We start from the raw sequence: 12,793 nt of genomic DNA on the forward strand, positions 1-12,793 counted from the left end.
ATTCACTTGATTTCCCCATCTTTAAAATGGAGTGACAGCACAGTCCTGCCCACCTTGCGGAGGTGCCCCAGGCCCGGATAAGAAAACGGACGGGAAGCTGCTTTCGTTATGAAGAGGCAGGTGAAATTGTTGCACCAAGGGAGAGCGCAACCCGACTGGGGGCAGCTCTAAGCGACGGCAGTGGCGTGCCACTGAGGCACTCAGCGTTCTTTATCCCGCCCCCCCACCATAGCTAATGGGGAAAGCACTGCGCCAGAGTTCCCCAGAGCCGACCCGGAAACCAGGACCTGGTGGGAAGGCGGCCCAGAGACTGAGCCCAGAGCTCTGGGACGTAACCGCCATAGAGCAGGCCTAACCCCAGGCCCCATAACTAAATCCCCAGGCCTGTACTTGAGAAGTAGTACCCCTAACGGACTGAGCTGAGCACTCATTCTTCTCAGGTCTCTGGGCATCCTGGGGAAAGGGATCCGGCTGGAGATATAGTCCTTCTCAACGCCCCTTTTGTCTCTCTCCCCGGGTATAAACCCAGTCCATATGGTACCGGGGTAGACGGAGCTGGATAGCTCTGTACTTCACAATTAACCAGGAACAGGAGATTTGGGCAAGTTTGCTTGATGAAGAAAAAAAAATTCTAGCTTTGCCCATTCATTCATTCAACAATTACTTATTGAGCAGCTACTACGTGCCAGGCAGTAAGAGCAGAAAGAGTTTTTCCCCATTTTTCAAAATTGCCAGGAGGCGGGAGGGTAGACCTGGAACCCAGAAGTCTTGGTTCCGCCCCCTTCTGCGCTTGGCCTCGCTTGCTCTTCTGTTTACCACTTCGCTTCGAGGTGGCCTCTGGCACAAAACGAAGACAGAAGCGTCTCTGCTGTCCACTTAGTTCTCCAGCTCTGTGCCTCAAGTCCTGTGGCTGAGAAGGCGAGGTCTAATGTTACACCACCTGTTTGTTCCGCCTTAGTTTTGGGGTCCATCCGGAAGGTTGTCAGATAGGATCCTCAGTGAGACGGCACTCGATTGAATCGGTCTATCTCTACAGCCCAAGTAGGCGGGTTCTCTGCGGTAGCAAGAACACCTTACTGCGCACGCGCAGTAGACAGCCGATGGAGCCACGGATGGAGCCGTCCGGAGGGGAGCAAGATCCCGGAGCCGTCAGGTACCGAGGACTGGAGGGGCCGAGGCAGGGGAGAGGACCGGGGAGGGGAGCTGAGTCGGGGCCGGGTCTGGGGGGACACTCCTGGGAGCCGGAGCACAGGAGTAGAACGGAGGCGGGATCGCAGATAGCGGAGCGGCCTTGGGACGCCGCCGCCAACGCTTCTTTACCTGCAGGCTCCTGGACCTGCCCTGGGAAGACGTGCTACTCCCACACGTCCTGAGCCGGGTCCCGCTGCGACAGGTACTCCGGCTGCAGCGCGTCAGCCGGGCCTTCAGGGCGCTGGTGCAGCTGCACCTGGCGGGGCTGCGCCGCTTCGACGCCGCTCAGGTGAGCCGGGGCCAGGAGCCCTGCCCCCGCCTGTGTACCGTCCCCGCCCCACCGCTAGTCCCGTTGTCTATCCTTCCGATCCCCCGGGGCCGCACGGGCTGCCCAGGAAGAGACCCACGAAGTGGGGAGTACTCAGCAAAGGCAGGTACCAGGTAGCGACTCAGGGCGAGTGGGGCCTCTCCCGGGAGGACAGGTGGCAAGCCCCAAGGGCGGACGGCTGCCAGGAAAGAACTCCTCAGGGACCGACAGGGACCGCCTGTCCCACCCCCGGGCCCGACTGAGAGTCCGGGTGCCTCTCGGCCCACAGGTGGGTCCGCAGATCCCGCGGGCTGCATTAACCCGGCTGCTGCGGGACGCCGAGGGGCTGCAGGAGCTGATGCTGGCGCCTTGTCACGAATGGCTGTCAGATGAGGACCTCGTGCCGGTGCTGGCGCGGAATCCGCAGCTGCGGAGCGTGACGCTGGCCGGCTGCGGGCAACTGAGCCGCCGAGCGCTGGGGGCTCTGGCAGAGGGCTGCCCCCGCCTGCAGCGCCTGTCGCTCGCGCACTGTGACTGGGTGGACGGGCTGGCGCTGCGCGGCCTCGCGGATCGCTGCCCGGCCCTGGAAGATCTAGACCTCACCGCCTGCCGCCAGCTCAAGGATGAGGCCATCGTGTACCTGGCGCAGAGGCGCGGCGCAGGCCTTCGCAGCCTCTCACTGGCCGTCAACGCTAATGTGGGCGACACTGCGGTTCAGGAGTTGGCTCGGAACTGCCCGCAACTAGAGCACCTCGACCTCACCGGCTGTCTCCGCGTCGGAAGCGACGGCATCAGGTGCCGGGGCTGGGGCGGGGGGGGGGGTGGTGGTGGCAGGAGGGCAGTCATTCAGCTTCTGGGGTAGGCTGAGCTGTAGTTCTCAAAAGGCAGAGCTAGCGGGTTCTGGATCTTTCTGCTATCACAGCCCCCCCATTCTAAATAGGAAAACCTTACAGGATTGTCTAGGCCAAAGAGCCTAAACAGTTTAAAAACTTTTTTGAACCAATATTTACACATTGGGAGATTTCAAATACAAAGTCAAACTTATAGCTTCTCTTCAACAAGCGGGAAGTCTTGCAATTCTGGGCGGGGCCGAGGAGCCGGTTTCCCCTTTAAGACTCTGGTTCACTGGAGGCATTGAGTGTAGACCCCAGTTCAGTCCAGGCCCCCTTCGTCGTGTATGGAGGAAAAAAGTATGGCCCGAACTAGAGGGTTTCAGGGCTTTTCTGAAGCCAGAAGTAGGTACCGTGAGTCTGGGCCCGCCCCCTCCTCTGCCCGTGGGTGTGGAGGCTCCGTGCTCCTAGCCTCACCCGGCTCCTCCCCTAGGACGTTGGCGGAGTATTGCCCGGCGCTTCGATCACTGCGGGTGCGGCACTGCCACCACGTGGCCGAGCCCAGCCTGAGTCGCTTGCGGAAGCGCGGCGTGGACATCGACGTGGAGCCGCCGCTGCACCAGGCCCTGGTGCTGCTGCAGGACGTGGTGGGCTTCGCACCCTTTGTCAACCTGCAGGTCTGAACCGCCCGCAGGTTGGGGCACAGCTGGACTGTGTGGTGCGGGCCTGACTGAGCTGTAGGGAAACTGGACTGTGGGGGCCTCTGGTGAGAGGTCAGTGCCCTGCCCCACCCTGGAGCTTCAAATAAAGAGCTTTTTACCCCCTCTTGCCTGGCGGTGCCGCCCTGTTGAAGATAGGGGATGTGAGGTTGGAGAGAGAAGGTCAGACAGACACAGTACCCCAGCCCTGGAGCAGAAATGACCAGAATGCACTCACACTTTCCTCGGGCCACCTTTACTGTGCCCATGGGCAACTCCCAGAGGTTAACACTGTGGGACAAGGAAGCAGAGAAGGGGGTGAGGAGTTAAGGAGGCCCCTGCCGGGTGGGGGGTGGGGTATATAGGGCTCCTGCATCCATCTGGGATCTGAGCCTAGACGGCTCAGGCAGAATCTGGCGTGTGCCTCAGTGGAAGCGGTACTTTCTGGCTGGCTTGAGGTTGATGTATGTGGCCTTCATCTCCTCGGCCTCAGGGTTCCGCATGTCTTTGAATCGCTCCCCTTTGGTGCTCACTACCTGGTTGTCAATGTAGCGGATCAGCTTCTTGGGGGCCTGTCGGGCAGTCAGGCAGTGAGTGGCATTAGACAGTCCCTCCCACTCCACACCCCTAGCAAGCCCCAACTCTCTCACCTCCTTGGGAGTCATGGGCCGGTGAATCTTCTGATCCTCTGCACTATCCACCATCATGTACCTGCCAAAAACTGGCTGAGTGAAGCTCTTGCCAGTCTGAGAAGACCCTCTGGGGCCCAGCCCAACCCAGACTCACTTCTGCAGGATGAAGGACTTCAGCTCATCCTTCTGGGGGCCTCTGAGGCGCCTGGGCAGGTCCTGTGGAGAGGGGAGGCCTGGTCTAGACCCTGGGGCACCAGAAGGGAAAGCAGATGGGGATGGGCTGGTGGGGGGTGGGGCAGTGGAGGTTTACAGTTTAACACCAAGTAGGAATGCAGCTGAGGCTACATGGAGGAGGAGAGGAGAGCAAGGTCTGAGTCCCAGCAGTGGTATGTGTTGGGGGTTAGGGGAATACCTGATTGGGGCCGTCCTTCCCCTCTACCAGCATCTGCACAGCCTCTTCCAAGTCCCCCCGAGCTTTGGCCAGCGCCCATTGGGCCTGCCCCACTGAACAGGTGGGGAACACCTCCAGGAGTACATCCACCCCTGGCAGCAGCTCCTCCTCAGCACCTGCTGCCTGTGGGCAGAAATGTTAACAAGAGGCAGGACTTCTTCCTTTCCCTCATCAGTATTCTCCTCTACCACTAGTACCTTGTCCTGGGTGTCCTCAGCAGCAGTGGGAGAAGACCTGGTCTCTTCTTTGAGCTTTTCAGGCCTCTGCAGAGGATCTGGGGGGATGGGTACTTGACCTTGGACCTCAGAGCTCTGTGGTTGCAGGTTCTCTTAAAGGGGCAGAGAGAGCATCAGGTTTGGCAGGGCTTTGGGGGTAGTGGTGGTTATGAATCACTCAGGTGCCCAGGACCCCAGACTTACCTTTGTTCCTGGTATCACTCAGCTGCCCTGAGAGCTTCTGCATCATGTCCCCTATTGTGCCCCTGAGAGGGCAAAGAAGGGTGAAGGGACAGTTCCATCTACCCCCCATAGTCAGAAAGCCCTCCTCCTCTTGGCCCCAGTTAGGACCCACCTGGGGATATGGGCAAAGCCAGGCACGTAGGCCTCCATCATCTCAGTAAAGGCCTCCATATCAAAGTCCTCCTCTGATGGGCCTGAGGGGCCCAGGTCCTCCAGGACCCCAAGAACATAGGAGAAGATGACATCATCCAAGCCACTGCAGGGAGGGGACAGGACAAGCCCTGGGTAGTGCACTGGGTATCTCCAGCACCCCTACCGAGCCTGAGACTCCAGCCCTTAGCTTCCTGGGGCCCATGAGCCAGATACCAGACCTCAATCCTTGAGGCCAGAGAGTCTCCCACCCTCCCTCAGAGCTTTGGTTTCTCATCTGTCCAACAAGGGTCACAGGAACAGATGAGGGGCAAGCCCATCCCACCTCAGTCTTTCCAGTGGCCAGGGCCTACAGTATTACCCGGCAGCTCCTGCCTCTACCTGAGGTCGGCCTCTGGGAGATGTGTCTGGACAAAGGCAAGGAGGGCTGCACTGACAGTCTTCTCCAGCTCCATGCTCTTTCTTCTGAAGGGACACAAGACAGAGGTTTGTCAGGCCCTCTTCTGCCTGTCCTCACCCTGCCCACCGGGCCTGGGGGTGGCCAGCTCCTCCTTCCTTGCCTGCTGTAAAACCATCTGTTGATGTTGCCCTTAGCTCCCAGCTCCCCAAGGAGGGCCACAGCCCCCTCCCCGCCCATCTCTCCATCTCCTCCAGCCTGAGACAGGGCAGGGCACTGTCTCCAGAAAAGGGCTACCCCTGGCAGCAGACTCAGACCCTCTGGCAAGAAGCCAAGGTCTTAGGGTCACATGCCTTGTAGCTGAGGAATCCCATCATTGAGAAGGGCATCTGGCCCCCAAGTCTGACTACAAGGGGCCCCACTGTCCAGCCCCTCAAGAAACAGGCCTCGGGACCAAGCACAGCTCTTCTCCAACCCAGAAATGTCCACCCACCCTCTGCACAAAGGGGCTTTTCTGGCTTTGAGGCACAGATGAAAGGGGAAGTCTTTCACAGATTCTCTCCTCCTGACCAATCCCTGCCCTTCCAGCAGCACGGGGCTATCTACAAAGGACATTCATATCCTCCTTTCCAAGGCCTATACAGCCCTACAAGATCTGGCCCTTGCCTGCCACTGCAATCTCACTACTCCCTCCTCGCTCACTCCACTCCTACCCCACTACCCACCTTGCCATTCCTCAAACTTGCTGAGCTTCTTCCTGCCTATATCCCCCAAATAGCCACATGGCTCATTCCTTCACTTCCTCCAGGGCTCTGCTCAAATGTTACCTCCTCAGAGAGATCCTCCCTGACTAACCTACCAAAAACAGATACTACCCATACTCACTAACCCCTTACTCTGCTCATTTTCTATACAGCACTTACTACAGCTTAACATTATTTTATATATTTATTTGCCTATTGTCTATCTTCCCCCAGATAGAAGGGAGGGACATTGTCCTCCTCATTAGTGTAGTCCTAGCACTTAGAAAAGTGCCTGTACTTAGTGGGTGCTCAATAAATACTTGTTGACTTATTTCATTGTCACCTTCATGCTTTTGACTCCCGAAAGCCTATATGTGGGAGTCAGGAATACGTAGGTGATAGTGAATGGGTTCAGACTCATAGGTCCAAATGTCTGCTAATCATTTCACTCAGAAAGGCTCCTCAAATTCTATCTACCCCAAATTCATGATATCTTCTCCAAATCTGTGCCCATCCCCAAAATATACACTTCTTCCTGTTTCACTGACTGACACAATCCTTCATTCACTTACCTGCCAAACCTGAAACTTGGGGATTACCCTTGATTTCTCCCCATCTCGCCCCTACCTGCTACTCCAATCAATCACCAAGTCCTGTGGATTCTATTCCCTTACTTTTTTCCAGCCTATCCACTTCTCCCCATATCCAATTTGGCTTCTGCTCCAACACGTCCACCAACACTTCTCAGGCTAAGGTCACCAGTTACTTTTTTAGGTTTCGGTTCATTAGGTTGAACCATACGAGCTCACTAATATTTGCCTGTTTTTGATCTATAAAAAACCAAACCAAAACAAACAAAAAAGGCAATTTCTCATGGTTTTGCCTAATATTTGCCCTCTCAGCCGCATCAACGTTAGTTTCTGAGACACCATGCTCTCTTGGTTCCCTTTCACCTCTCTGGCCATTTCTTCCATGTCTCTGTCCCTCTCTCCTCTGCTTGACTTCCTCAGGCTCAGAGCTGGTCCTCTTCTCTCCTCATTCTGTATTCTCTCTCTGGAAGAGCTCATCTGGGCCCATATCTTTACGTACCAACTCTATGCCACCAACTGCCAAATGTTCACTTCTCTAGTCCAGTCCCATCCTGAGCTACAAACTTGTACATCTACCTCCCTGACACCTCCGCGTGGACATCTTACAGGCATTTCACATTTAACATGTCCCAAACTGACATTCTCCCAAGTTTTTACACCTCCAGGACCATCTTCAGTAAATGCATGTCCAAGCACCCAGTTGTTCACACTCTAAGTCTGTGAATTTTCCTTGACACCACTCTGTCCCTTGCCTTCCTCACCCAATCAGTCAATAAGCCCTGACCATTATCTCTCAACCACATCACTTCTCTCCAACTCCACTCCCACTTTGGTCCTTGCCTTAACTACTTCAAGAGCTTCCTAACATGTCCTCCACTGCTGTCTTTCCCCCAACAACCTATTCTCCACACTATAGCTGTGTGATCTTTATAAAAAATCCTGTCATTCTTCTGCTTAAGGCCCATCTGTGGTTTCCCAATACCCTTCGAAGAAGTCCAGATTCTTTTTGTGGCCTGTGATGTAGGGCCTTACCCTTGCCTATTTCTCTCCAGCCTCATGCACCACACCTTCCCTGGCTCATTCCCCTCCACCCTGGCTTTCTTTTAGTTTGCCAACACTCAAGCTGCTCGTGGCAAGGGCTTCTGCAGCAACTGTCTTCTCTGCCTGGGCAGCCTTCCACCTACATCTCTTCTCTTATAAAACTCCTCACCTTTAAGGTCTCAGTTCAAAATTCTCTCCTCAAGAAATGCTGTCCCCGACCCTCTAGAACTGGCTTGGTCCCCTCTATCTTACATCCGCGTTGCAGACTGCACATTTCCTGATTTAGCAGCACCTTTCACAGTGTAATTGAATAATTATATGGGCAACGTTTAATGTTTCTTCCAGTTGTTTCATGAGGGCAGGGACTAACCGAAAAAACAAAAAGAACCAAACCTGTTGCTGTTGAGTCAATTCCAACTCACAGCAACCCTATAGGACAGAGTACAACTGCCCCATGGGGTTTCCAAGGAGCGGCTGGTAGAGTCAAACTGCCGACCTTTTGGTTAGCAGCCAAGCTCTTAACCACTGTGCCACCAGGGCTCCTATTGGGCAGGGCCTACACCTGGCTTATTCACCAATGTACCCTAGGTATCTCTCATGTAGTAAACACTACTCCCCACTTTACAGATGAAGAAACTGGAGCTCAGTAGGTTTAATAATGACCAAAGTCACACAGCCTGACTGTGATAGAGTTGAGATTTGAATCCAGGTCTTCTAGTTCAGTGATTATATTCTAAGGGCTACTCTGGGGATGGGGTGCTGCTGATGATAGTGGTAACAAGACTCCAAGTGGGTTGGGACAGAGATACTGTCTATAATCACAGTTCCCTAGTCTCCTTTGTGGTAACAAAGAGTTGCTGTGACAACACAGGGGTCACTTTGAGAAGCAGGACTGAGAAGCCCCAACCGACCAGGGGGATGCCTGGCTCTGAGCCTGCCTCTCGCTCCAGACCCCAGCCATGAGACCCTGGAGAGAAACAGAATTGCTCAGCCTGGGCATACCAGATTCTATCATGCAACTCCCCCAGGAGGGCAGCCCCCTCCAGAGACCTACAACAACCCTGGGTTACATTACTCCCAAATCCTAGCTGTTGTCAATTGCCTGGCAACCCTTGCAAAGGCCCATGGCTGCTGTGTGACAGTCCAGTTTCCAGAGAAGAAGGCTCTCAGGGATGTGTCTGATGCCTCTTTTCTAACCAAGGTCACTCCCCAATAGAAAGTCTTCCTCCCCTGAGCTTCTGCTCTAGTTTGTCCCCTAAGGGAACATTCCCCCCGCCCCCACACCGTTCTTTTAGGCTGTCCCAACTTTACCCAGCCTTCAAAGCTTGCCACTTCTTTTCTTCTCTTTCCCCATTATTCCCTCAGCTTTCCTCAGCATTTCTTTTTCTGCCAAGAGGTTCCTCCTAATATTTCTCCCCTTGTTGGGGAAGGTATGGTCTAGCAAACTCCCTTCCTAAGCTGAAGCCTGAGCAACCCATCTTCTCCAGGGTTAACAGCATGATTTCCATGAGATTTTTCAAATTCCAGATGCAGCCCACAGACCCCATTACTTCCTGGAGCCCCAAATCAGCAATTAGTGGTTGGTAGTGCCCATGAAACGTGACTGTCATGAGCCCTGCTTAAATACCTCTGAAGATGATAATAACAGCATTTACTGACTGCTTACATTGTGCCAGGCATTGTTTTACGCCCTTTACATGTATTAACTCATCTAAACCTCACAATAACCCTAAAACATAGAATACTAATATTATCCTCGTTTTACCCAAGCGGAAATGGAGGCACCCAGAGGTTAAGTAACGTGCCGGAGGTAAATGACAGATTTACACTCAGGCAGTCTGGCTCCAGAGCCCTTGGTGTTTAGCCACGATACCATGATGCAAATAGTGTGGCCCCGGCCACTGCTAACCTGCCTCGGAATCTGCTCACACCATTCTCCCTGCTCAGAACATCTTTCCCCCTGCCTCTCTAAATCGCATTCTGTACGGCCCACTGCCTCCCTGCAGCCAAACCTGACTGCCCCATCCTAACTGGCCTGAGAGCTTTCCGAGGGCCACAGGCCTGGACCCTCCAAATGCTTAATATAGAACTTCTGGACAAATTTAAGTGAGATTAGGGGAAGCAGTACCATGACGTTCCCTTGGGGGGTGAATGCTCTGAGGTGGAGGGAGAGCAGAAGGCCATGTGGGAACCAGTGTTGGGAGACGTCCTTAGGAAGGCAACAGGAGTCTAGCAAGGAGGTCTTCACTGTTTCTCCCAGCCCCATGGAGTACTGCTCCTGGGATCTTAGCCCCTTGTTGCAGGCACCAGAGGACATCATTCTCTCCCGACCCCCAAGTCTGGTCTTAGAGGCGCCAAGGGCATTGAGGGCCACAAGGAATCCGGGCATCCAAAGTCAGCGGGAGCACAAACGGGTGAAAGAGGGACAGGAAGTGGGACCGCGATGATGGTCGACCCCTGAAGCAGGAGCTCCCTAAACCGACCAGTAGGGTACCTGCAAAAGTCCAGAATAGTGCGCCTGAGGGCACAGGGATGCGGTCGCGGCCCTGAGGGACACAGAACAAATCAGGCCTGAGCAAGCTGGGATGTGCATTGATGCAGGCCACGGCGACAATCAAAGACGGAGGTCCGGCGGGACCCAGAGGGGGATACCGTGAGAGAACACAAGAGACGAGGACCCTGAGTCAACGCTCTCCGCAACTCTCCTAGCCCTAGGCGTGAAGGGAAATCACCTGGTCCGTCGGGCGCCGCCGGCGACTTCTCCCGCGCGGTGCAGTTTTCATCCCCTCAAGCCCCACCAACGAGATCAAAGGCGTGGCCCAGAGCGGTTCCTTCCAGCGGCGCAGCGGTAGCCATTTTTAAGAAGGGCGACATGCCCTCAATTAGGCGGGGCTTCCGTCCCGTTCTCATCTGTCCCAGGGCTTTCGACGGGCTCTCGCGGTGGCCATTTTGTTGAGGGCAAAGGGGAGTTAGGCGTTCAGGCTCGGCTTATGGGTGGAGTCGCAATGGCTAGAACTGTATCGCCGTTTAGCTTCTCTTTTCTCCCAAACCAAAACCCAAACCAATCCCACTGCCGTTGGGTCAATTCCGACTCATAACGACCCTATAGGACAGAGTAGAACTACCCCATAGGGTTTTCAAGGCTGTAAATCTTTACGGAAGCCGCAGAGCGGCTGGTGGGTTCGAACCTTTTCTCCCAGAGGCCAAGAATCTTTCGACCCCGTCCGATGTCATCCCGTCCGCCTTCCTTCCCCATCTCCAGGATCTCCGCCCTCACTTTCTCTATCTTTCCCGCTTTATCTTGGTGTCTCCGCCGCCCTTCCACAGACCCTGTGGCCCCAGGTCAGGTCGGATCTGTCAGCAGTCATCCCAGACCTGGTGTTCGCTCCCAAATTCCTGTGTCTCTCCCCTTCCACGGCCAGACTAGGCTCAAACCGTGTCACCCAGTCACCTCTTAGGCGCTGACCTCTCCATCCTAACGGTCCCCTTTGCATTCCCCTGACAGAGACTGATGTCTCCCCCAGGCTAGAGTGGGTCACAGATCTGGGACTTGGGGCCATGGAGCATGGTTTAGAGGGGCAGCAGGAGCTGGATTGAGATCGACCTGAGCCCAGATCCAGGACGGTCTGCAGGCCATGCCTGCTCCTAGTGCCTTCAGCCCGTGTTGGCAGGACTAGGAAGTACAGCTGAACAAGAGGGCCCTGCGAGGCCACAGCTTCCTCTTTCTGTGACTGCTGCCTCAGCTTCCCAGTGGCGCTGCTGCCCGGTGGGGAAGCCCACAGTTACTCCTTCCCGGGAACCCCGCAATGGGTTATGAGGGGAAGAATCCCCTTCAAGGATGAGCTAGCCCATCCGTGATCCATGGTCTTTTTATGAGGCCCTCTTCAGTGCTAGTCCTCTTGAAGGGTGCTGGAAATCCAGAGGCTGTCCCTGCCCTCAGAGTAGCTCACAGTCCATGGGAGAAAGTCCCATCCTCCCCTCTCTCCTGGGGACTGAGTCAGTGCCAAATGTGGAGAAAAAAAAAAGATCACTGCTCCCTCTCATTCCAGCCCTGTCCCTCCTTGCAGGCTTCCTCCTCCCCACCAGGGTCCTCTGGCCTCAGAGAGAGTGGGAAGGGGATTTGGCCTGGCATCGTCCATAAAAACACTGCCGCTGCCAGCCCGGTGCTGCTGGGGTTAATGAGGGGTGGGGTGACAGTCACTTTGAACTCCAGCCAGGCAGGCCCCTGGGAAGGGAGTGATGGGCAGCCTCCTCAGCCCTAGGCCTCTGCCAGCCCTCAAGAGACTAGGGCCCTCTCACTCCCCCACCCCCACCCCTTGCACAATACTGATGACTCTCAGATCCTTTCCACCCTCCTCATTCCTGGAACTTTCAGGTTTCCTCAGTAGAGCTGCTCTCAGTTCTGGCCCAAGACCCCCCTGCAGCCATTCCTGACCACTGTGCCTTCCCCACTTCCCCATCACCTGTTTATTGGATGACAGCTTGATGTAGCTAGATATCAGAAAGAACTTCCTGAGCTTTCAGAGAAAGAGGATAGGAAAGATCTCTTAAGGGGAGCCCCTCCATTCTCAACTCAGGTTCTGGGGCCATAGGGTAGGCTGAGGAGAGGTACCACCACAGACACAAGGACACACTAACAGACTGTAAGGTAGGGCCTCCAGGGAACCTCTGTCCTGCCTGGGACTCCTCAGTCAGCTGGACCTTAAGCCCCTGGTTTTTCATTCCCTCAGGCCTCAGTCTGTCTCTCCCCAAGATGGGAACAGACTCCATCTGTCTTTTGGGTGCTGTTTGAAGCCACATGGGGTGAACATGGATAGAGTGATGCCTCCCCTCCCCTTATATCCTCAAATGAACTTTGTAGCTGGTGTTTGGGGTACCTTGGTCTCCTCAACTGGTGGGAAAAGCTAGAAACCTATGCTGAAGCTCCCCCTAGCATATCAATTCCGCATTGTCCTGTCTAAGAATGAGAAATTGGGCTTGAATTGGGGATAAAGAACAAACTTACAGACATTAAGAGCAGGAAAAAAAAACAAACAACTGGGTGGTCCCAAGGAGTGAGAGGGACCCAGTCAGAGACTGAGGTGAGGAAGGGGACGCTTGGAAGAATCGGGGTGGGGGGGATCCCCTTTCTGGCTTGAGGTCAGGAAGGACTCTCTGGGCAGTGTGCCCAACCCTCCCACACCTTCCTCCTTTCTCAGAAGAGCTGGGATGGGGTGGGGGCAGTAGTTGACTGGGGTGGACAGGATGGGGGCCCTATTTAAGGAGCACTCTTTGAGGGCATCTTTTGCAGACCCAGCCCCAGGAG

The 12,793-nt window shown here is 55.0% G+C and overlaps 2 protein-coding genes across 3 annotated transcripts; one reads left to right on the plus strand and one right to left on the minus strand.

Moving 5' to 3' along the window:
* Positions 1 to 578: 578 nt before the first annotated feature.
* FBXL15 (F-box and leucine rich repeat protein 15) lies at positions 579 to 3,148 on the plus strand. The gene is made up of 4 exons (XM_004370080.2): positions 579 to 1,153; positions 1,327 to 1,480; positions 1,788 to 2,293; positions 2,822 to 3,148. Exons 1-4 carry the CDS (start codon positions 1,101 to 1,103, stop codon positions 3,009 to 3,011), a joined length of 903 nt encoding a protein of 300 aa, XP_004370137.1. The 5' UTR covers positions 579 to 1,100; the 3' UTR covers positions 3,012 to 3,148.
* Positions 3,149 to 3,266: 118 nt separating this feature from the next.
* CUEDC2 (CUE domain containing 2) lies at positions 3,267 to 10,357 on the minus strand. 2 transcript variants are annotated; one of them, XM_004370081.2, is made up of 9 exons: positions 10,221 to 10,357; positions 5,099 to 5,182; positions 4,680 to 4,823; positions 4,529 to 4,590; positions 4,307 to 4,437; positions 4,071 to 4,232; positions 3,813 to 3,874; positions 3,677 to 3,737; positions 3,267 to 3,598 (listed from the first exon to the last, which is right to left on the minus strand). In XM_004370081.2, exons 2-9 carry the CDS (start codon positions 5,170 to 5,172, stop codon positions 3,452 to 3,454), a joined length of 843 nt encoding a protein of 280 aa, XP_004370138.1. In that variant the 5' UTR covers positions 5,173 to 5,182; positions 10,221 to 10,357; the 3' UTR covers positions 3,267 to 3,451. The 2 variants fall into 2 exon arrangements, with proteins under 2 accessions (XP_004370138.1, XP_023594902.1); XM_023739134.1 differs by lacking the exon at positions 4,071 to 4,232 and having other exon boundaries at positions 10,221 to 10,291.
* Positions 10,358 to 12,793: the final 2,436 nt, after the last annotated feature.

This window comes from Trichechus manatus, unplaced genomic scaffold, assembly GCF_000243295.1.
Source record: "Trichechus manatus latirostris isolate Lorelei unplaced genomic scaffold, TriManLat1.0 scaffold00007, whole genome shotgun sequence".
Classification (NCBI taxonomy): Eukaryota; Metazoa; Chordata; class Mammalia; order Sirenia; family Trichechidae; genus Trichechus; species Trichechus manatus.

Excerpts from the sequence above, each read along its gene's own strand:
- FBXL15 (XM_004370080.2), top strand. The coding sequence starts at position 1,101 with ATGGAGCCACGGATGGAGCCGTCCGGAGGGGAGCAAGATCCCGGAGCC. Across the intron at positions 1,154-1,326 it reads CAAGATCCCGGAGCCGTCAG|GCTCCTGGACCTGCCCTGGG; the intron begins GTACCGAGGACT and ends CTTTACCTGCAG. Across the intron at positions 2,294-2,821 it reads GTCGGAAGCGACGGCATCAG|GACGTTGGCGGAGTATTGCC; the intron begins GTGCCGGGGCTG and ends CTCCTCCCCTAG.
- CUEDC2 (XM_004370081.2), bottom strand. The coding sequence starts at position 5,172 with ATGGAGCTGGAGAAGACTGTCAGTGCAGCCCTCCTTGCCTTTGTCCAG. Across the intron at positions 4,438-4,528 it reads GAGTGATACCAGGAACAAAG|AGAACCTGCAACCACAGAGC; the intron begins GTAAGTCTGGGG and ends TGCCCCTTTAAG. Across the intron at positions 3,738-3,812 it reads AAGTCCTTCATCCTGCAGAA|GTACATGATGGTGGATAGTG; the intron begins GTGAGTCTGGGT and ends AGTTTTTGGCAG.